Raw genomic sequence first — 23787 nt, 5'->3', positions numbered from 1 at the left:
TAAGTTTATACATCAGCTGCAATTTTTCTGACTCTCTTGAGAACTACTTTGTCTGCCATGCCTTAGGCATTCCATATCAAACAATTAATCATTATATGCATTGAGAATTAAATTCTTGGAAGGTATACCTGCAATGTCTCACTCTTTGCTCAGTGTCACTGTGCTCTTCATCTGAATATGAACTAGAATTCTCAAGAACATATGGAATATCATTTGTAGATTTTCTACGCCTCAGGGTGGAAGGATGGAGTTCTAAATCCTCCTTTTCTGCTGTTAAGTTTTCTCCTGCATGTGACCTCGGCATTGAAGAAGGTTCTCCATGTACAGTAGGCGTATGAGATTAGTCTCCCTTTGTAGACTTTCTATTTTTTTCTGTGCGATGTACCATTATAAGAATTCTCCAAAGCCCACTGCAGCTGTCCTTCCTCCGACAATTGAGTAGTCAAGGCCAAATTACTTGAAGATATCTGAAGGTTATCATCTAAAAAATTAATCTGATTTTTTTGCCCATAAATCTGCACATCATCAGCCTCAAAACCTTGACTTTCCGCCTCATCATGCTGTCTGCCACCTTCCAAAAAATTCTGCACTTTCTGCCTTTCATTTTTTTTTCAATTTTTTAGTAGTAGCCGCATCTAAAGTAATCTGGAATTTTTCCTACTTATTGTTTTGCATTTTTTTCAAACTCAACCGTGCCCTTATTTCAACTCAGCAACGATTCTGTCAACATCTAAACAATTTTGAACAGTTGGGCATTCATTTTTCTTCAAGTTATCAACAGTAGCCATATTTCAATTTGCTTTTTGCTCTTTGTTTTTCAACTGTACAGCCACTACCACATCATCCTCTGTTTCATTCGCTACTTCTTGTTCCTCCATGGAAATCGCAGCAAACTGGTTCAGTGTTTCAAAAGGATTAATCTCGACACCTTGGGAGTGTTTGGCGCCGCTCTTCTCACTTCTTTCTTTCTCAATCCGCTGTAAATTCTTCTCCCTGTTTCGCAAATCCACTGTCTTTTTACCCTTGACTCCCGTACACTGCTGAACCGACGATTGTTCCTTTTTTTCCCAGATTGCTCTGTTTTTTGTTCCCTGGGGCAGAGTTCAACTTCTTAGGTGCTACGTTTGGGATTTTATTATCCCATGCATTCTAGGAGACTTTTGGGGCTATCTTAGGGATTTTGCCAAGCACTAAACAATGCATATCATCATCACCGCTTGAGTGAGGATGCAGCACTTTCGTTAGCTATCTTGGCCCATGACATATTTCTAAATCTTCTTTTTATTAAAAAAAAGAAAAAAAAAAACCTAAACGGAGTTAAAAGAATGCTACCCTAAACTAAAAGAATATCTCCTTGTAGATAGGGAGTACGGATGCTTACGCTTTGGTTTTTCCTCTTTCAATGCATACTGAAAATTCAGCATAACAACAAAAATGTAAAACATGAATTTTATATCACAAGACAAGCAGTTCAATACATATTACTATAAATTAATTAATTAAACAAAATATACATCACTAACATTTATGATCAGAATCTGCTTGCCTATAACTATATACCATCATGCTGGAAAAAGATTATTACAATACTTACAACACAATTTCCAAGCCTCTGTTTATTGATTTACAGCCGGAACTATACATTTATTTTTTGGTACACTTTTCCGACACGAGTAACAACTGTTAAGTCAAACTTGAATGGTTACTATACAATCGTAACACAAAGCATGCAGGAAAGAAAAATGTCTGCATCAACTAGCAAATATATTATCAAACTCCTAGGTTGTTTCCGAAGGACCATAATCTCCATTTTAGCTGTTCCATAGTAGGCAAGGAATTCTACATGAACAATTTCCTTCTTACAAAACTGCCTACACTATGAAGAAGAGCCAAGTACTCTGCATCCTTCCATACACTGCATTCTGTAAACCATTCCAAGCAGAAACTGTCCAAAAAAAGAAAAAACAACTTAAGCATCAATAATTAAACAACAGTTAACATCAAACTTGACAATGGTGAAAGAAAAAAGGGCCACCTATTAGAACAGTTGTTCTTGATTTTGCTCATTAATTGGTCAAGTTAATCAGTGTGCACACCAAAACCATATCAAGGCAAATCACAGACTTACTCCATCCTTAAACTACCCTAAGGGAGTTGCTAAATTGAAATTCAACATCAGCCAAGCACAATATGCATCACAAATACACATTTTAAAAGATACCACAACAAGTAAAAGGCATGTAGTAACTTTAAATAGGATCAAGGCCATTAAAGCTATGTTTCTTTGCATAGATTGGTAGACTTACTATGTCAGATTTTTTTTTCCCCAGAAATCAAAAACAAAAACAAGCATCTGAAGTATAACGATAATCACCAAACAAAAACAAGAGCTACACATCTCAACAAACTCATCAGCCAGAAAACAAAAACAGGGAAGAGCAGAGCACCAGCAAATAACATATCACCAAAACAAAAATAATTCACACTGATCAAATCAAATCATTATTGACATTCATTAAGTATAGAATGCATGTACAACCTTCATTTATATTAAGGATAATGTCACATTTGGCTCTTATAGTTTAGGAGAATGTCTAAATTGATTCCTCACCTGTACTAAAAAAATGTTTAATTGATACTTGAACTTTCATTCTGGCTACTAATCTGGTCTAACCTCTAACTCCATTAAAAAAATATGATCTGTCAAGGGGCAATCAGAATGCACCTTGCCAACTAAATGCCACATCACTCTTTGGGTAAATGATATGTGGCAGACAAATGGCGTAACTTGATTCTTTAACAAAATTATTAAAAAAATAAAAGTCAAAATTTTAAAAAATATATTTTTATTTCGAAAAATAAAAAATAAAAAGATTTTAAAAAAGAAAACTTTTATTTTTAGAAAAAAAAAAACCAATTATTTTTAGGACTTGTTCTAGTCTTTGATATTTTTTTTAAAAAAAGGTTGAATTGATGTTACATGTTTCATATGTTAATATGATAAACAGAGTATGGTGAAAGTATAATATATCTTTAATATAAGGCTGAAAAAGGGTGAAAAACAATAGGCTGAGAAAACAAATTTCAGGTCCCATTACAAAGGAAAGTGTTGATCACTACTTATTGGCACTGTTACCACAACTACGTATTGTGAAAGGATGTACAGAGCATGAAAACACACACACACACACATATATTTCATACATTGTTTGCATTTCATATGCAATGCTAAGGTCAATATTAAATTATTTATACTAAGAGTATAGGCATATTCTTGTTTCTTAATCTTTTGAACATGCCTCATCTGCCACTCTGTATCAACTCTTGACAGTTTGGCACTCATGTGCATATCCACAAAAGATAGCCCCTAAGCAACTTATGGTATGCTTCACTTTAGTAATTCTCCTTGTGTGGATAACTATAAATAAACAATCACCAAAGATATTCGGGATGACACACAGCGAGTATTAAAGGAATGTTCAGCAGAAGCACAAAATATCAATAAAGCTTCTTCAACTTAATGGCAAGAGTATGCTTGTCTCAAGTAATGTTTCCGGATCATTCGCAATTGCTCTAATACATGAAAGCAGAGCTATAGCAAAGAAGTGATGATAAACAAATCCAAATAAGAACAATTTACAAGGGTTGAAATGCATAATGAACAGAGAATAGTAATACAAAAAGTGCCTAAAAATGTAAAATTCCCATGCTATCATGAAAATATAGCAGGAAAAAATGAGAACATCTACAGAAGAAAAATGACTAAGATTTTTCAGAAAATGTGACCATTAGAACAATAAAAGAATTATTTTCTTGTGATTTTTTCTGGGTGTTGGTAAAGGTTCCTTGAAAGAATACAACATTTAACACATAACAGAAAGTAAGCAAAACCATAAAAGTTTAATATCAAAATACAACCTATAAGAAGTCAAACACAACTGATAGTATTACAATGACAACCACTAAGGTGCACTTGCATAAACAGATTGCCACTGACAAGCCATTCACGGAAGCAGAATATTATGAGGGTAAATACTTAATAAAACTAAAAAAGACTATGTTAAACCCTCTTCCTTAAGCAAGCACAAATACATCAATAATAATTTGTACAGGAAAAAATTTAGTTTGATATTACAAAACTGGTATGACAAAACAAAACCTTAAAAATATTGGTTCAATCATAACACGAATGGTTTACATATAAAGTGTTTACCAAAGTTTTTATAATGATAAGCAACTTACATTTACAAATATTCCGAACTTAATGCTTTCTCAAAAATTGCTTCTCGCCTACATAAAAAAAAAAGAAAAGAAAAGAAAAATTGTTTGTTTAATATGAATTGAACTAAAAAAAGAAACTTCATGATTATTATATAAATTATAAATTGCTTACTTGCCACGATTGGATTTTGCATACAACAAAAGGGCTTCAGAAAGGTTGACATACAAATTTGGGATAGCAGCTCTCAACTCATCCTCAATTTTAACTCTTTCTAAAGCCTACACAATATACAATTTAATTAAAACTGATTAGTTACAAGAAAAATCCAATATCTTCCTTAAAAAAAAACACAATGGCCAAAGTATACCTTAGTTCACAGCTTTTTATATTGCTCATCATTATAATGGCGGTAAACATTGGACGAAAACCGTACAACATCGATATCCAATTCATACTTTGCAGGAGCTACACCTGATGATCCAGCATATTTATATATCCCCCAAAGCACCGCATATTGTGCAATATTTTTTACCCATCTAGCTTCGTCATGCCTACATTTCAATTTGTCATTGAGAAGCTTCCTTTGAATCACATCTCTCTTCATGAGGTCATACAGATTTTCAATAAATCTGTACCTCTTGTTGCCACTCCAAAAGTATGGAGCATCAAGTAGAAACTTCAAACCCACATATTTCCTGATGTTGGGGACAGAGAAAAGTCATGAAATTTATTTAGGTTATTTATCGTATTACAAAATATGTTAAAACTTGATTTTCTTATTGGAGGTTAATAAAAAAGGGAAAACAGGATAACCAGCAAATCCTGTCTACTACACATGCTTTCAAAGATTAAGATTCAATTACTACAATAGTTAGTTAGCTAAAAAAACAAGCAGCAACTACTTCTTTTCTTTGTAGAGTAATAAAATCATTAATTATTACGGAGGTTAACCCTAATATGATGTCCCTTTTCAATGAAATCATAAGATAAAAGCACAAATGAAACCAAAAAAAAACAACCAAAAACAAGATATGCAAATACACAAACAAACCACAAGATGACATCCTTTAAAAATGGAAACCATGAATTATAACAAAGATACAATTAACTTACAAGTTATCGTTGGCAGATTATGAAGAAAAGAGACTAGCTCATTGGGCAATTTGAAATCACCATCTGCTGCAACATCATTCAACTCAAAGGGAAGCCCAATTATACTTGACATAAGTTGTTGCAGCTTGTCAATATTAATACCTCTACCCTTTTTTGCACCCCAATCTGGTAAAAGCTTCACACATTTATCAGCAACAGAAATCATTAAACATTTTTCTAAATTGTTAAAGTAAACGGGCCCTTGGTTCATGAACTTCTCTTCACAAATGACAGTACAACAAGCACTTATAACATTTCGGAATATATTAGTAAATAAATCTTTTATGTGATTCCACCATCTGGCTTTATCGGTAGCTGGGATTCCTGTACGAGACGTACGTATCCGATCCTCCATAATCCTTCGAAAGAGAGATTTAAGAGTTTCAACAGGCTCAACGACAACCAACCATTCCTTATCTTCATAACAAATTATATCATAGCACTGGACTACCATTGTATCATTGCAAGAACTCAAGCAATCATACAACTTCTTTGCTTCTTTTATGTCTTCACAAGGGATGAAAGAAGTAGGGATATTTTTAGAATCCACTGGGTGCATGCGAAGCCCTTGATATGGAATGATATCTTTTTGATTGATGATAAAACATCTACCTTTTCCCTATAATATAGACATGTATATGAGATAGTAAATAATGAACAACAAACCCAAAAGATAATTTAAATTGTAATAAAAGCATGTCAAAGATACAACTTTTAAAAAGAAAAAATAATATTGGAGGTACAAAATGAGTAGGTGAAATAGAGATGTTGGAATTGAAAAACTGAAACATGATAAATTCAAGGAAGTATACCTCTATAAATTTAGAGGAAGTATATTGAGCGTCATCAATTTCTTTAGGATTCAACGAGACATTGCTGGAATGCAAATCATATAACTTTAATAAAAATCTAATTGAAAAAAAAAAAAACTTGAAACAACAGAAATTTTAGCTTAATTCCACAATTACCAACTGATGGGATGCTGCGTATTAAGTTGATTTAGCTCATCGCGGTTTCCATTATCAGAAGTAATATAAACTACACAAACAAAGTAACAGTTTATCAGAGCAATTAAGTACAGGACAGGAAAGAGGGGAAAGAAGGAAACCTTTTCCTTGTTCCTATAGGAATATGAAATAATGGAAAGAAATCCATTTTTCCAAATCTTTCATGCTCGATTATATTCGTAAGGATAAAAATACATACCAGGATTTCTATCACTATAAACTCTCGATTTCTCGCCAGAGGAATCTTTGCTCTCACACTCGCGGTTTGGTCCGGAACCCATGATCTGGGAAAAAGAGGAAAAAAAAAATCCAAATGAGGATAACCCAATTCCTTAAAAATAAAACGAAAAGAATAAAAACCACCATAGCTGGTACATAGCTTCAATTATAACCTTAACAGCACGTTTGTTTCGCGGAATAGATAGAAATAAAATAAAATAATTATTATGTGAGAATATAATGAAATAAAAATAAAATAAAATAAGTATTATGTAGTTTGGTATGATGAATGGAATAGAGTAAGAATAATTATTATGACTTATTACAGTGTTTGGTTGGTAACAAAAGCTTTGGAATAAGAAAAGAATAAAAAATAAAAATACAAAAATACCCTTTATTATATATAATTATTTATTTTTATTTTATTTTTTAAATATTAATAATTTATAATTAATTAAAATATTAATAATTTAAATATCAATATTTTAATATAATTTAATTACTTATATTTTAATTAATAATATTTTAAGTATAATTTAATATTATTTTGATTAAAATATTAATAATTTTTATTTTTATTTTTATTAATACTCATTAAAAATTAAATATATTAATAATTTAATAAATAAAACATTAATAGTTTAAAATATTAATATTTAATATTTTAATCATATTAATATTAATAATGTTTCAATTATATATAAAATATTAATATTTTAAATTTTACAAATAATTTATTTTTTTTTATTCTATTTTTACCTTTTTTTTTTCATGGACCGGTCGCCGGAAAGGCAACCGATGTAACAAAACACCGATCTGGCGCACCATGTGGCCGGATCTGGCCACTATGGCGCCAGATCGGCGCTTCCCCACGGCTGGATCTGGTCGTGGAGTGCCAGATCCAACCGTGAGATCTGGTCGGGAAGCACCAGATCCGGTGCTTTTCGCGACGAGATCTGGCCGTTGAGTGCCAGATCTGGTTGGATCTCGGTTCAATATTGTCGAAAAGGATTAGATCGACGTTTTCCTATCATATTCGGTTGCTGCCGTTGCTGTCGTCGTCGTTGCCGCCGCCGTCGCCGGTGTTGAGTTCCAGTTAGAGAGAGAATGAGAGAGGGAGAAGATAGAGAAAAAAAAAGGAAAATGGGAGAAAAAAAGTATTTATAGGTATAAGGTTGTAATATTTTTAGGTTATAAGGGCTATTTTGGTCATTATATATTTGAAAGCTATTCCATGAGCCATGGAATAGCTATTATCAGGGGGAGGGGGGGGGGGAGAAGGGAATAGATAAAGATGACTTTTAACCTATTTGACAGAATTTTTATTCCTGTGGAATTGCTATTCCGTATTTCAATTTGGTACCAAACAAAGGAATAGGAAATGACCGGGAATAGAGGGGGAATAGCATAGCTATTCCCCGTACCAAACGTGCCATAAGACTTGGTTTTAGGGAAGTGAGATGACAGAAGAAGCCTACTTGAGCTATTTGCTACAGACAGAAGCGAGTGTTAGTGCCTCCCGAGAAAAAGAGTTCTATTTATAGTCTCAGAACCTTGTGGGGTTAGGAGCAAAGCATCTCTAGGTTGGCGCATCTCCTTGGGCGTGGAGAAGCATTGGGATTTGGGAACGTGGAGAGTTGACGAGGGTTGGTGAAGACAATTCTACAGTAAGGCTAACCTTTCCGTAAGGCAATGGAATAAAAAGAGCCTTTCGATTTTAGCCGTTGATCAATAAAAAAAAACTTACAGCCTGTTTATCTGTCAAACGCAGGTTAAGAAAAAAACTTAAATTATCCCTAACAAACAAAAATATAAAATATTAATTAAAAAAAACTACCAAAGAAAATAATAAACTTTTATAAAAATTAAACATTTACATTTATATTTTCAAATAAAAAATATTAACTATTCAGAAATTTTCAAAAAATATTATAATAAAAATTAAATTTAATAAATAATTAATTTAATTATAATTATTTTTATCTTTATTATTATTTATTTACAAATTAAAATTCATAAACCGTTAAATACTTTTAACTTTATAATATAAATTTAAATTTTTAATTTTAACAAATATTATATTTATTTTGACTTCAATGATTTGTTATATTAAATTTCATACATTTACATTAACAATTTAACAATATTTATTCCACTTTTATAATTTTTTATGATAATTCTTAAAAATTTACGTTAAACTTTTTTAACTACTAATTTTTACTATAATTACTTTTATCTTTACTATTATTCATTTATAAATTAAAATTTGTAAACCGTTAAATACTTTAAACTTGAGAATATAAATCTAAATATTTAATTTTTCGAAACATTATATTTATTTGATTTATTAACTTGTTACGTTAAATCTTACATATTTACGTCAATATTTTAATAATATGTGTTCCACTTTTATAATGTTTTACATTAACTAATTTTCATTATAATTATTTTTATCTTTACCATTATTTATTTATAAATTAAAATTTGTACATCGTTAAATACTTTAAACTCAAGAATATAAATTTTAATGTTTAATTTCTCAAAAAATTATGTTTATTTGACTTAATTAATTTGTTACATTAAATCTCACATATTTACATCAATATTTTAACAATACTTGTTATACCTAGAGGTGTCAATATAGGTTGGCCTAACCCAACCCAACCCAACCAAACCCAAACCCTTGTGGGCTGAGAAAAAATGGATTGGGCCTAGTCAGTTCATTTTTCATATAAGCCATTAAAACCCCAGCCCAACCCACCCTTTGTGTCATGAGCCAACCTTGTATCAAACTATGATAGAGTAGAGTTGTCTAAGAGATTGAATCTTTTATACTTATAAGGGAAATGTCTCTTTTTCAAACATTGTAATGATTCATTGTGACATATCTAAAAATACTTGTTAAGTCTTTAGAGGGAAAGACCCTTTAAGAAAAGAATATCGTCATTTCAAGCATTGTAATTGCTATTGGTAGAATATGTGTAAAATCTCATAAACTCTTTAGAGTTTATGAGATTTTACACATATTCTACCAATAGCAATTACAATGCTTGAAATGACGATATTCTTTTCTTAAAGAGTGAGCAATCGATGGATTATTAGGTTGCCTCACTAGTAAAGATATGTTTGTAGCGAATTATCCAGGATTGCTCTTATGGCCCGACAATGGCGTGTCTTGGTCCCTTTGTAATTATTTTCATATTAATAAAATATTTTTCTCATTAATGACGTAGTAGTTGCATATATGGTATTCAATATGTCTTATAATTTTAATGCCCATTCTCTTAGTCTGATTTGTTGTTATTATCGATATTTGATTAAATATAACTGAATATTGATTGACTTGCGTGGAAGCGTCCACTCAAGTACCGCACGGACTATCACATACTTAGGTGAAGGAGCGTAGTTCGTGACAGTTGGTATCAGAGCACGAGCGAGACGTGTTGATTTAAAGAGTAAAAATGGTAACCACAAGGAGTACACTAGAGGACCATTAGAGGATTGATGAGCTAGAGGTTACCGTGGTCGTAGTAAAAGTTCAGATGGTTCTACGCAAATGAATAGATAAAATTGAGACAATCTAGCAAAAACTGTCCAAGATGATTAATACCCTGAGTGATGAGACCAGGGATGCATTGAGCACTTTCTAAGGCAAGATTGGAGAATTGAAAGTTTAGGTAAATCTTTTGGTTATTGCTGCAAGTAATGCTAGTGGAAGTTCAAGAGATCGAGAGAAAAGGGCCAAAGTGCTGGAACCCAAGTAATACGAAAGGATCAGAGATGCTAAGGAGCTGAAGAACTTCCTTTTTGATATGGAGCAATATTTTTGAGTTGTGCACAAAGAGTCAAATGAGGACAACGTGACGATGACTTCAATGTATTTTGCTAAGGACGTGAAGTTATGGTGGCATTCCAAATTTATCGATGGTAAGTGCCACATTAACACTTAGGCTGATCTAAAATAAGAATTGAAGACTTAGTTTTTTCCTGAGAATATTGAGTATATGGCATGATGTAAGTTGCAGGACTTGTCACAAACGAAATCAGTAAAGGAGTTCGTGATGAAATTCTCTACTTTAATGTTAGATATTAGGGATATGATTGAAAAAGATGGACTGTTCTATTTTCTCAAGGGACTTAAACCACAGGTGAGGATGAAGTTACAGCGACAGAAGATATAAGATGTGACTTTGGCAATGACGGCTGTCGAGCACCTCACTGATTATAGTGAAAACTCCAACAAAAAGAAAAACCTTCCATTGAGGACCAGTAACTCTAGCTCAAAGAGTAAACAGACTCTCGAGTGGGGGAGGGAATAAAAGGCCACTTACTAGAGACTCACCCTAACTGAGAATAAATAAACCATGAAACTTCATGCCACGACCTCCGATATCTTATTTTCTATGCAAGGAACCTCATCGAATAGCTGACTGTTCTCACTAAGCAACTCTCAGTGCGATATACACTGCCAATGTTGAGACACCCCTACCTCATACCATAGTCGAAGAAGTCAAGGAAGAGCCAGTATGAATGGGTTTTATTCGTTTCCTCAGTGCCTTAGAAGTACAACTCAAAAAGATGGAGAAAGAGCCCCAATGAGGTTTAATGTATGTAGAGGTGTTATTAAATGAGAAAAGTACTAAAACCAAGCTCGACACGGGAGCCTCAAACACTATCATCACCCTGGGGGAGGCAAAGAGATGCGGTCTTAAAGTAGATAAGGACTTTGGATAGATGAAAGCAATTAACTCACCAACTTCAGCTATCATGGAAAAAGCCAAAGGTGAAAAGATTAAGATTGGCTCTTGGGAAACAAAGATAAACTTGACAGTAGCCACTATAAATGACTTTGACTTTATCTTGAGTTTGGATTTTATGACAAAAACACAAGTTATCCCTTTCCTTGCTGCAAGTTGTTTAATGTTTTTTAGATAATAACCATGTGTGGTACCGGTTTCAATTCTATCTAAAAGCAGGTAAAATATGATATCAGCTATATAGTTTAAGAAGGGGATCAAGAAGTGTGAGCCCTCCTACATGGTCATGCCCATCTACAAAGGCGAAGATAATATAAATCCAATACTTGAAAAAGTAAAACTAGTTTTGAAAGAATTTCAAAATATGATGCCAAAACAACTACCAAGGGTCTTATCGCCTTGACAAGCTATCGATCACGAAATAGAATTACTTTCAAGATTTAAACCGCTTACAAAAGGGCCATATAGGATGGCTCCCTTCAAGTTAGCGGAGCTAAAGAAACAATTAGACGAGCTGATACAAGTCGAATTTATCTGACCATCAAAAACACTTTTTGGAGCCCCAGTACATTTTCAAAAGAAGTAATATGAGAGTTTACGATTATGCATAGATTACCTAGCTTTGCATAAAGTCACAGTTAAGAATAAATATCATATCCTTCTTATACTAGATCTCTTTGACCAGCTAAGTAGTGTAAAGTACTTCTTCAAATTAGATTTAAGATTGGAATACCATCAAGTAAGAGTGGTTGAGGGAGATGAGCTGAAAACCACCTGTGTAATACGGTATGGAGCATTTGAATTTCTTGTTATACCTTTTGGACTAACCAATACTCCTGTTACCTTGTGTACACTGATGAATTAGGTGTTTCAAGATTATCTAAACAAGGTCGTGGTAATCAACTTAGACGATATTGTTGTGTATAATTTAACTTTAGAGGAACATCAATGGCACATGCGGCAGGTCTTCCAAAAGTTACGTACCACTTATTATATGTAAAAAGAGAGAAGTGTGCATTCATGCAAAATTGAATCTAGTTTCTAAGCCACATAATTGAATAAAGGCACATCCGGATGGACATGCAAAAGAGTTAGCCAATTACTATCGAAGATTTGTGGAATGATATTCAAGAAGGACAGTAGCATTGACATAATTGCTAAAAAAAGGATAAAAGTGAAGTTGGATGTCACAGTGCTAAGAAGCTTTCGAAAGTTTGAAGAACACGATGATGACGGATCTTGTTTTAACACTCCTCGATATTGCAAAGTTGTTCGAGGTATTGACGGATGCATCAGACTTTACCCTTTGAGTAATGTTGCTACAAGAATGACACTTGGTTGTGTTTGAAAGTTAGAAGTTAAATGAAGTTAAGAGAAGATACACGACACAGCAGAAAGAGCTACTTACAGTAATTCACTATTTATGGGCCTAGCGACACTACTTGTTAGGATCACAATTCGTGATTAAGACCTACAATACAACCACAAGTCACTTCTTCACACAGTCAAGACTTATAGCTAAACAAGTAAGATGGCAAAAGTTTCTAGCTGAGTTTGATTTCTCTTTCGAGCATAAAGTTGGAAAAGCTAACCATGTGGCATACGCCCTTAGTAGGAAGGCCGAACTTACAGTTCTAAGGGTGATCGCACCAATGATAACCAGCAGAGTGACCATAAATATCCGTAAACTGATTAGGAAAATTTTACATCGAGACCCCTAAGCAATTGCCATTAAGAAGTTGGTGAAGAGCAAAAAATCGAAATACTTTTGGGTAAAAAATAGACTCTTACTAATGAAGATACCACACATATTTGTTCCAAGAGTAGGAGATCTTAGGTAAAAATTAATGTACAAATGCCATGACACTCTTTCGGTAAGATATCCAACTTGGCATCAGATTATTGCACTATTGAAACAAGGTTACTATTGGCCTCATATGCAACTAGATGTGATGGATTATACGAAAACTTACATCATTTTCCAACAGGACAAAGTAGACAGACTGATGGAAATGCTCGAACCTCTACCAATGACGACCAAACCATAGGAAATTATTTCTTTAGACTTTATTGTAGGACTTCCTAAAGTGGGAGATATGACAGCGATCTTGGTAGTAGTGGATCGATTTTCGAAGTACACGACATTCCTTCCCATGCAGAAGTTGGCTCTGTAGAAGAAATAGCTCGCATGGTTTTTAAACACGTGGTAAAATATTGGGGTGTTCCTAAGAGCATTATCAGAGACAGAGATCCAAGGTTTACATGTTTTTTTTGGAAAAAGCTTTTCAAGCAATTGGGGTTAGAACTCAACATATCTTCCAATTATCACCCACAAATAAATGGCTAGATAGAATGTTTCAATGAGTTATTGAAAGAATACTTGCGACACTTTGTACAGGTGAACCAAAAGAATTGGCCTAACCTACTAGATGTGGCTCAATTATGTTTCAACTCACAGAAGAGCTCAACCACCAATAGAACCCCTTTCGAGGTCATCATCGGACAACAACTAAAACTTCCTTATATCTCAGTGGAATCGTATATCAGGAAGAGTCCCCGGGTGTTCAACTTTCCTAAGGAATGGAGACAAAACACTGAAATTGCCAAAGCTTTTTTAAAGAAAGCCTCAAGCTAGATGAAGAAATAGGCAAATAGAGGTCGAAAGGAGAACACTTAAAGGTGGGAAACCTAGTGCTTGTGAAGTTGGTACCCAATAACTTCAATTCCTAAAGAAGAGAGATCGAAGACTAGTACGAAAGTATGAAAGGTCCAATATTTTTTTATACCCTCGTATATTGATAATTGATTTCGTATTTTTGAACATCTATCTTTTGAAAATAAAAAATGACGAGAATGATTCCCTTGATATTTAGATGACCAAAAATGATTTTTTCATAATTTTTAATGTACGGTTGCTATGATAAAGAGAGCTGCAAATTTAATTTCAGTCGATTTTGTTGCTAAAACCAAAAATTAGATTTTGATTTTTTTGGAATTTGATTTTTTAGATATTTTTATTTAATTTAAATGAAGGGTGTGTGCTTATTTACATTAAATAACTTAAGTAAATGGAGAGTAAAAAGGAATAAATAAAAATGAGAACAGTTACTTAAATAAGCTTAAAGCTTGTTAAAGACACTTATAGTGCATTCTGAACAAATCTATTAATAGATGTTCATCATCTATCAATATATTAAACTTAAAAAGTTTTTAAAGAGACTTGAAGAACATCTATCGATAAATCAAACCTACTTATCGATAGATAGCAACCTGAGAGCTTTCTAAAAGAACATTTATCAATAAATCAGACCTACCTTAAGATGATGTTGTTTTCAGAAAAATAAAAAAAGTAAAAACATATTTTCACACCCTAAATTATAAATATATCACATTTTACGAAGTTTGTAACCCTCTGTCATTTTTGCAAGGTATTCTCTTAGCCCTAAACCCTCTTAAACGCATTTTCAACTCAAATCACCATTTTTGATGATTTGAAAGCTTGGTTTTGAGTTTTAAGAGTAAAGGTGACATTTTCCACCCTTTAACTCTTTAAATCTTGGATTTGGTTCTTGAAAATGTTGTTCGTTGTTCTAGATTTATTGATTCCTTCAAACCAAAGGATTTGATGGTTTTTCCGCTATGATTAGAGCTCATCTAAGGTAAGGATGATGAGTTTATGGATTTAAATACATGGGTATTTGAGGAGTAATAGATTTAATATTGAAAATTAGTTTTACGTGGACTCGAATAGTTTCGAAATAGCCTAAAATGATTATTATGTGATTCCTAGACTAAGTATTAATTGCAATGATTACTGGATGTTTAGGAACGGTTGGAACTCTAAGAAATTTGTTGGATTAGAGTTTCACTTGTCAATAGAAATCAACTTTTCGAAAGTGAGTGGGTGCACCTCTTAAAGTATTTCATACGGCAAAGTTAAGCATGACTTATCAAAGGAATTACCTTGCATAAAGTGGATGCTATTTTGGTTTCAAATAAATCACATTGTATGAGATATAGAGTTTTCAAGGATGTTTTCAATCTACTATTGTGAAACCTTATACCTAGATAAAGGTTAAAATTATAATCTAACTTGGTGAGCTAGCGATTTAATGTTTTTAAACGTAAATTCTAAGTTAATTTGAACTGAAATATCATGTTTTGATAACTAGATATGTTTGTAAAAGAGTTGAGATCTTTTTAGGTCCAAAGAGTTGATTTTAGACTTAAAAATTTCATTTTAAAGTGTAGTGTATATATTGATGCATGTTCATCATATATCAATAGATCAACCCACAAAATCCTAAAATTTGAAATCAGATGAACATGTATCGATAAATATGAATATCTATCGATAGATGACCAAATCTATCAATAGATATGCTCGATCTATCAATTGATGACATCTAAACTGGAAAAGAATAAGTATTTTGGTCTTTTCACCTTTATTTTAAAAGCCCTAAAACTCTCATACCCTTATCTATTTGGTAAAAACGAGGTTTTTAGCTAGGAACACAACCACCCTCTTGCTTTTATGCTCTCAACCCTATCTTTCATCAAATCAAAGGTTTCTAAAGATTTTAAGTTATCCTTAAGCTTGGTTTTTCATCTTAAATGCTTTGGAAGGTAAATAATCGATTTTTAACCGATTAATCTCGAGTTTAGATTTTCAAAAATTATTTGGATTCTCATAAATTTGTTTTTGTTCTTGGAAACCTAGGATTTGGTTTGGTTTTGGAACTCACAAGCTCACTAAGGTAAAGTTGCTTAACTTTAGCTACTAACTGATTAATTCCTTTAGTTAGAGGTTGGTTTAGCCATTGTTTTTAGATTCTAAGTTGATGAAAATTGTTTAGTTAAGGATTTGATGATTATTAGCTTAGAAGAACCAAGTATTAAAGTTGGTAACATTATGTTAGTTTTTGTGGAGAATGATTGAACTTTTGAAAGGCTAAGTGTTTAACAAAAATCCTTGAAAAACAAGGCATGCTTCATTGAGGTGGATGGATGCGGTGTTTTTGATTATTTGGATATAATTAAGCATGCCAATCCTTTGCCTTGCATATAAATGAGTTTTGATTACGTTTGTGTGGTAAACAAATGTTTTTAAAGATGTTTATGAAAAATTATAGACTAAATATATATAGTCTACTATATGGTATTTGAAAATAAGGAACAAGCCTTTCAATTGTGTTTATATCTCAACATCTTATTTGTGTATGACTAATGTATGATTACTAGATTTTAAATGTTGTATGAGAAATATTTTCTCCTTGATAATGCCATGGTAATTATGGTCATTTGTTTAGTAATGTGTTTGGTTGATTGACTATGGTTCTATGTTGTCTCAATCTTTATGCATGTGGCAAAACATATTTCATCTTTTGATTGATTATATATTGTATGCTGAATAATTGTATTGTAGTTGATGGAGCCTATAAGTATAAGGACCTGTAACTAGTGGCAAAGAACACTGGTCATTGTGCAAAATGAGAGGCAACTTGAGTCGGTTGAGAATTTCTCAAGACTCGCTGGATTTGGTAGCTAACAAAGTGCTAACTTTTTTTTTATAAATAGTTGTCGGTCGTAGAGTAACAAACTATTTAGTTCTAGTGTGACGACATTAGGTGATTAGCTGTCCTTGGTTTGAGCTCCATTTTTGATTGAATGAATGTCTAATGTGGTGAGTTAGACTAAGTTATCTTCTTTGAATAAATGTCTAATGTGGAAATTTAGACTAAGTGTTATGAAATTCATGATTGAATTGATGAATTATATCATATTTATTGCCTACATAGTGTTTACATGTCAATTATTTGTCTATGGTTGAATTAGATACTTGTTTAAGGTCCTAGTGGTTAGTTTTAGGCTGAATTTTTACTCTCTATAGCAAATCCATCGATACTTGTTCATCATGTATCGATATATTCAACACAGAACTTTCAGAATTGCATTTTATCTTTTATCTATCAATAGATTCAAGGAATTTATCGATAAATGTGACTAACATTGATACATAGGTCTCATGTATCAATAGATTAGGTATATTTTTGAAATTTAATGTTTTCAAAAGCTTTTCTAAAGTCTAAATGTGTTTGATTTTTACACTGAATCTTTAGAAACCTTGATTATTGTTCTAATGCTAGTGAAATGATGTTTTCTCCAAATTTCTTAAACTTAGATTTCAATATCTACATAATGTTTAAAAATTACAATCATTTTATAATCAATGTTTTATAAAAAGGTAAAGTTATACGTTTCTTAATGTCGTTTGAAAGATAATGATCTTGAAAACAAAGGAATTGGTCGGGGTATTGACCAAATGATTATTGACACACTTGGTAAGTAGGATTGTCAGGTGAAGACGTTTAGTTAGCGAGACTCGGTTTGTATTAATGCTTGAAAAATGGGAGCTTTGTAGATATTGATTAATTATCTATTTGCATATTTTTGATAGTGTATTTTCTAAATACTCTTCCCCCTACTTAATCCCCTTCCTCATATCTATTCACAGAATCTTTATGACCCACACGTTATTTTTCCCCACTATTTTTGTTTTTAGATCAATAGAGTAGATAGTTTGGCTCGCTGTCCATTTGGGAGGAGTAGTCTTCTATGGTTGGTCTGGTAGGTGATCGTCATGGCATCTAGTAGATGTCAGCCTTTTCTTTTGTGTCGTACTCCGTTGGTCAAGTCTGTCTTTATATTTCAGGTTGTTGTGATTATGGCTCGGTTAATGTCATGCAATAATTAATGCTTTATATTATTGACATGGGACAACTGATAGGTTGTTTCTACCACAAGACGACCGATATACCATATTATGTTTATTTTCTACCGCATGTTGAGCATTTGAGGCTGCAAACTCGTTTATATAATTTATATATATAGGACATGTTTATACTAGTTACATAGTTTATTTAATATTTAGGCTTACATGGATTACGAAGGTAATTCTCATTGATTCCCTTGCACTAGTCATGAACTCGAGATTGGGTCGTGACAACTATGTAGTAAATATCCATATTATGTATTAGTTTTCAATGAGGGGGACAAGCCCTTTAAATGATTTTGTTCAAAAGTTTCTTAATTACTTCGGCCTACGAGCTAGTGTGGGTAACGAGACACCTCTATTTCAAAAATGAATGTGGATGGTAAAATGCCCATAAATTGTAAGAAATGAGAATGTGGATGAGTAGGTCTCCACCATTTTAAGCTTCATGTGAATGTAATGACGCCATTGTTGAATCCAAAAGATGAATGTCATGATTGGATATTTGATGCTTGATCTTGGTAAGATTTCATATGAATTTTTTTAATTATGTGATATGTTGATTTTAGCCTAGTGTGAGGGTAACAATACCATAAGGTCGAGATTGGTGAATGTATCGTCTCTTCCCCTTATAAACTCCCGGTGTGGGGGTAAGAATACCACAAGGACAAGATTGGTGAACATCCTCTTATAAAATCTTGGTGTGAGGGTAAGAATACTACAGAGTCAAGATTGATGAATTTGTCATCTTTCCTCTTTATGAATCTTGGTGTAAGGGTAAGAATACTAAAAGGTCAAATTGTGCGAACATACCACTTTTCCCTCCTTAAGCCCCGATGCGGGGGTAAGAATACCATAAGGATGAATTAGGCAAAAACATCCATTCTCCCCTTTGACTTTGTTAATAGTATGCATTGACACCTTACTTGTATAATGGATATTGTGATGCCTATAATTAGTGACTTGACGATTGTTGTGCTTAAGTGGAAATGATGATATGAATCATTATTGGATGATACATTCATGTTATGAATGAATGATGTTGAATACGTGAGTCTAAAAACTTTTTTCTAATTTCTCCTTGCAAATGTTTTGTAAGTTAAGCTTTATGTGTTATTGCCTCTTTATACAAATTTGAGTTTTAAATGCATTTGTGGAAATGTTGAAATTAGATTATTGTCATTAAAAGGATTTGTAATTATCATGTGCTTTTGCAAAGAATGGTTTTTTGTAAAAACTCTCCCACTTGGCTTGTTCTCTTTCCTGTATCCACTCACAAAGTCTTTGTATGTGTGTGTGTGCACATTAATGTGAATGTGTTATACATTTAAACCTTTATAAATTAATACTCTTGAGACCATAAAAATTTATTAATATATGCACATGACTCAATGAGGAGGCCTTTGTAAAGATAACTTTTGAGAATCCCCCACAGCACTTTTGGTACATTCTCATAATTATCCGTCCTTAAGAAAATTTGAAAAAATTGTTACTTGCAATTTTTCTAAAAAATTTCCTTTTTGAGATTCATTATAAATAATTATGGTTATTTTTGTAATAAAAAAAATCATGCATACACAATTGGTTTATTAATTTGTACCTTGAAACTGAGTGAAGACTTCGGATTTTTTGAAAGGGGGAGACATAAATAGGACAGAAAGAAAAGAAGACAAAAAAAATCTTTTCATTATTTGTTTTTTTCCACTTTTACATTTCCTTTATTTTTTCTCCTCTATTTTTTGAGATTTTTCCTTAAAATTTTATAATTTATAATAATATTTTTAAAACTCATCGATTATAAAAACTTGATCAATTATTAATTTATATTAAAATAAAAGTTTAGGAGTACATCATGAAATTTGCAAGGAAATAGGAGATTTTATCTTTAAGAGTCTTTTGAATTAGCGAAACCCCCATTCCTCCCCGTGGAGCGATAACAAGCTTTATTTGTTAATTTTTTTTTTCCATTTTAAGATCCTTGTTTTTCAATTCATTTCAATAACAGTTGCATTTTTGTTCCTTCGCTCTCCTGGGCTTCTATCCTCATGCTTCCACTCATTTTGAATTTCTCTGCATCTAATTTTAAAATTAAAATTAGAATAATAAAATATGGTTTTCTTAATTTTTTTGCACATAATAATGTATTCATTTTGGGGCTACTAAAAAAATAATAACAAAGATAACTATATACTTCCATTCCCTATTTAAGAGCCAAAAAATAATAATAACAACAATAAAGAATCAGGGGATTGATGGAAATTGGAAAATGGAAAATATCCAGCTGCCGAGCAACCTTTTTTCTTCTATTTTTGTTTTGTTTTTTGCTCTCAAAATATAGCCAATCCTTTCACTCGATATCAAAATCCATTCCCAGAAACATTATCAACACTCCCATTTATCCAAGTCGAAAACCAGGCCCATTGAGCAGCTCCAGTGGCTCAACCTCACCACCAGGCACCAGCACACACATCTCAAAATCAATCTCCATATTTCTTTTTCAAATATATGCACCTTTCATCTTCAAACTCCCAAGTTTTTCTCCATCGATCCCTGTCAACCAAATACATCATAAGCATACATCCAGACCCATACCCATTTCCATAAACAAATTTCATACCCTCTTCAATACAAACATGGCTTTGATTCATACTCTATATTCTGAGAAATATTTACCATCTGAAAAGCAAAACAAAAAAAAAAAAAAATTGGAGTCTTTGTCTGAAGAAATGTATTGAGAAAGGGTAGACAATTTTACAATTTGATTTCTTGTGTGAAGGAAGAGAAAAAGGAAGAAGAGAAGAGGAAAGAACAAGAAAAAGAGAGAAAAGTTAGAGAGATCATTATCACTCCCAAACCTTATCATTTTCTTTAAGTTAACATGAGAATCCTATGATAAATAAAATTTATCTTGCTCTTTTCCATTGTAGGTTGTATTGCTGACTCGAGTATGATGATCCTACTCAGTTGGCAGCCACATTCCTAGGAATCCAAATGGTTATCTCACTTTCTAGTTTCCATAAATGTGCTATGTTTGAAGTTGCATTTTCCATAGGTAACTTAAATTGCCAGTATTGAATGCTCAGGCGAATGGCTCTGCAAAAATGCAAAGATGTATTCTTTTGATTGTAAGGTCTATGAGACAAGATTCCCCAAAGATTACAAATTTGCCATATAAATGATAGTGCATCCTTTGCTGATAAAAAAATAAAATAAAATTTATTTTGCTCTCTAAAACCTATAGTTGTTACCCATCTCCTCCAATTCCAATACCCTCAATAGGCTCCAAAAAATTCAAATTGCAACTAAATCTATAAGCAATCCCTTCATAGAAACTCTGACTTCTAATTCTCCAAAGGGAACTAGGAGCCTTAGACCTATAAACGAATTAAAAGTTAGCACTGCATGGTTGTAATAAAAGCAAATCCATCATTCATCTTGGAGACAATAGCAGTGATGTCTAGGGAATACTAACCTTCAATTCGAGCAGTGAGATCTGACAATAGCTGGTTTGAAATTCAACACAAGTGACAGAATCAGACTCTCCAGTAGCATGAACCTCCCCAGAATTCTTGCACACATTGAATTTTATGTAATAAAAATGCATTTCTAATTCGGAGTACCAGGCTAAACACAAATTGCCATTGCCCAGGTGAAACAGATCAGCATGGTTAGGTACACAAACTTGGAATTCAGGTAACCACTTAGCGGGCAAGCGTTTATTCTCAACCACATCGTACCCACGTAAAGAACATTCCGTTTCGGAAAAACAATACAAGTCTTCACGACTGTCAACGAGACCATAGAGCACATCATCCACAATTACCGCTGCAAAAGACCACTTACCAAAATTTTCATTGAGACAGTGCCATGATTTATCATTCACATTGTAGGCGTAAAGAGAATTGTTGCAAGCAAAATGCACCAAAATCCGAGAACGAGAAGAATCCAAGAGGACAGGGTAAGATACAGAAACAGGATCGATATTAGAAGCATAAGGGGGCCGCAGGAGAGCCCGACTATTCTGACCAATATCCAACACCTCGGCAAAACGACCCACAGCAGATCCTCCAAAGACGTAAATCTTTCCGTCAAGAGTAACAGCAGAGGGTTTCATCCGCTGCAGCAACATAGAAGAGGCTTCTCTCCACCCATTTTCGGGATGCTGATAATCAAAGTAGAAAACATAGTCATGCAAGTGGATTTCATGTATTTTTCCATCGGGACAAGTTGGGTCCCGCCCGCAAGCTCCGCCAAGGACGAAAATCTGGTTGCCACACGCAACGGCGGTTGAACCTCGACGAGCCTTCGGTGGCATCCTGCTCAAAGTCTGACTGATTACACCATTCTCCAAATTTAATACGTACCAATCAAACCCACTTGCTGTCCAAGCGAGCAAATGCAAAGCCTCCACCACTCCATCTTGCCCACCAAAGCGACTCGAGCTCGAGCTCGAGCTCGAGGGGTTATTAGTATTTCGGCTCATGTATGACATCTCCCGCTACACGCTAACCCTAATATATTATATATATGCATTTTACATAAATACCCTCCAAAACCTTGTAAACTTCCTTTAGCCCAGATATTACCTGTCCTTACCTTCTCTGACCTTTACGGTTGATTTCATTTGCATTGGATCCTCTTCAAAGCTTCACAATCAAATTTCTTCAGTAACGTACCGCCACCGCTAGCATCATCAACCATCGTCTTGTTCCGCCCAATTTGCCACTCGTACCGCGACGTGGCAACGCCAATTACATCGTCCTTGTGTCAGCTGAATCGGCCGAATTTGCATATCTCGGCCAGAAGAATCTATTTTCTTCTTAATTTCAAAAACCAACCACCAACTAACAAAGCAACGAGAGCGAATTCACACAGATTACTGATATTTTGTTTCGACAAAATTTTGAAAAAGAAAATTGCTCAGCACAAGAAGAAAACACCAGTTTAAGCTGAAGAAAGAAAAGAAGAGAATAATACCTCAAGGGAAGAAGGAGAGAAATAAATCCAAAGGAAGGAAGGAAGATCATTCGTTTCAGTGGAATAAAGCCGCCGAACAGTTTTGCCCTTTTGTTCTTTCCATGAAGTTACTCTTTTCTCGAGTTCCCGATAAAGTTTGGTACTTATATTTAAAAAAAAAGAATATATTGCTTTTTGTTCATTGAGAATTATTCTGTAGATTATAAGAATTGTTATTATGACTTTTAAAATAATTAAAAAATAATTAATAAAATGATAAAATTATTTTTTATTATAATAATAATTTTTAATTAAAAATCAAAATAAATTTTTTATTAAATATAAAAATTTATTATTAAATTATTAATGTAAATTTTTTATTTTTAATTTATTATTAAATTAATTATATGCTTTTTAATTATTTAATTTGTTTTCTATTTGTATTTGTATTTTTAATCTTTTTAATTTTTATTTGTATTAAATATTAATAATTTATTATTAAATTATTAATATAAATTTATATTTTTCTTTTTTTTTTCATTTTCTTCTTTTCTTTTCTCATATTTTTCATCAACCATTGGATACCTNAATTTATATTTTTCTTTTTTTTTTTCATTTTCTTCTTTTCTTTTCTCATATTTTTCATCAACCATTGGATACCTGGCTGGCACTGTTGAAGTGTCGATCTACTAGATCTGGTCG

General features: G+C 32.9%; 2 protein-coding genes across 6 annotated transcripts; both read right to left on the bottom strand.

Annotated features, from left to right (window-relative positions):
• LOC18594628 lies at window positions 1532-8277 on the bottom strand. The gene is made up of 9 exons (XM_018124062.1): window positions 8036-8277; window positions 6581-6667; window positions 6343-6412; window positions 6187-6250; window positions 5336-5993; window positions 4590-4917; window positions 4394-4500; window positions 4243-4290; window positions 1532-1945 (listed from the first exon to the last, which is right to left on the bottom strand). Coding segments are annotated over exons 2-6 (876 nt in total). The 5' UTR covers window positions 6663-6667; window positions 8036-8277; the 3' UTR covers window positions 1532-1945; window positions 4243-4290; window positions 4394-4500; window positions 4590-4915.
• Window positions 20295-23265, bottom strand: LOC18594627. 5 transcript variants are annotated; one of them, XM_018125221.1, is made up of 4 exons: window positions 23107-23265; window positions 21602-23008; window positions 20747-20805; window positions 20295-20679 (listed from the first exon to the last, which is right to left on the bottom strand). In XM_018125221.1, the coding sequence occupies exons 2-3, from the start codon at window positions 22619-22621 to the stop codon at window positions 20752-20754; spliced, it is 1074 nt and encodes a 357-aa protein (XP_017980710.1). In that variant the 5' UTR covers window positions 22622-23008; window positions 23107-23265; the 3' UTR covers window positions 20295-20679; window positions 20747-20751. The 5 variants fall into 5 exon arrangements, with proteins under 5 accessions (XP_017980710.1, XP_017980711.1, XP_017980713.1 ...); XM_018125222.1 differs by having other exon boundaries at window positions 21602-22973; XM_018125224.1 differs by lacking the exon at window positions 20747-20805 and having other exon boundaries at window positions 21602-23259.

The sequence above is a fragment of the Theobroma cacao genome, chromosome 7 (genome assembly GCF_000208745.1).
Source record: "Theobroma cacao cultivar B97-61/B2 chromosome 7, Criollo_cocoa_genome_V2, whole genome shotgun sequence".
In the NCBI taxonomy this organism is placed as follows: Eukaryota; Viridiplantae; Streptophyta; class Magnoliopsida; order Malvales; family Malvaceae; genus Theobroma; species Theobroma cacao.
Note: the sequence above shows the minus strand (reverse complement) of the source record. Positions and strands in the feature narration are given on the sequence as shown.

Bases quoted from the DNA above. Each gene is read 5' to 3' on its own strand.
- LOC18594627 (XM_018125221.1), bottom strand. From the start codon at position 22,621: ATGTCATACATGAGCCGAAATACTAATAACCCCTCGAGCTCGAGCTCG. The intron at 20,806-21,601 runs GTTAGTATTCCC...TTTGCTTTTCAG, and splicing joins TCTCACTGCTCGAATTGAAG to ATGGTAAATATTTCTCAGAA.
- LOC18594628 (XM_018124062.1), bottom strand. From the start codon at position 6,662: ATGGGTTCCGGACCAAACCGCGAGTGTGAGAGCAAAGATTCCTCTGGC. The intron at 6,251-6,342 runs GTAATTGTGGAA...TTTGCATTCCAG, and splicing joins ACGCAGCATCCCATCAGTTG to CAATGTCTCGTTGAATCCTA. The intron at 5,994-6,186 runs GTATACTTCCTT...TCTATATTATAG, and splicing joins CTTCCTCTAAATTTATAGAG to GGAAAAGGTAGATGTTTTAT.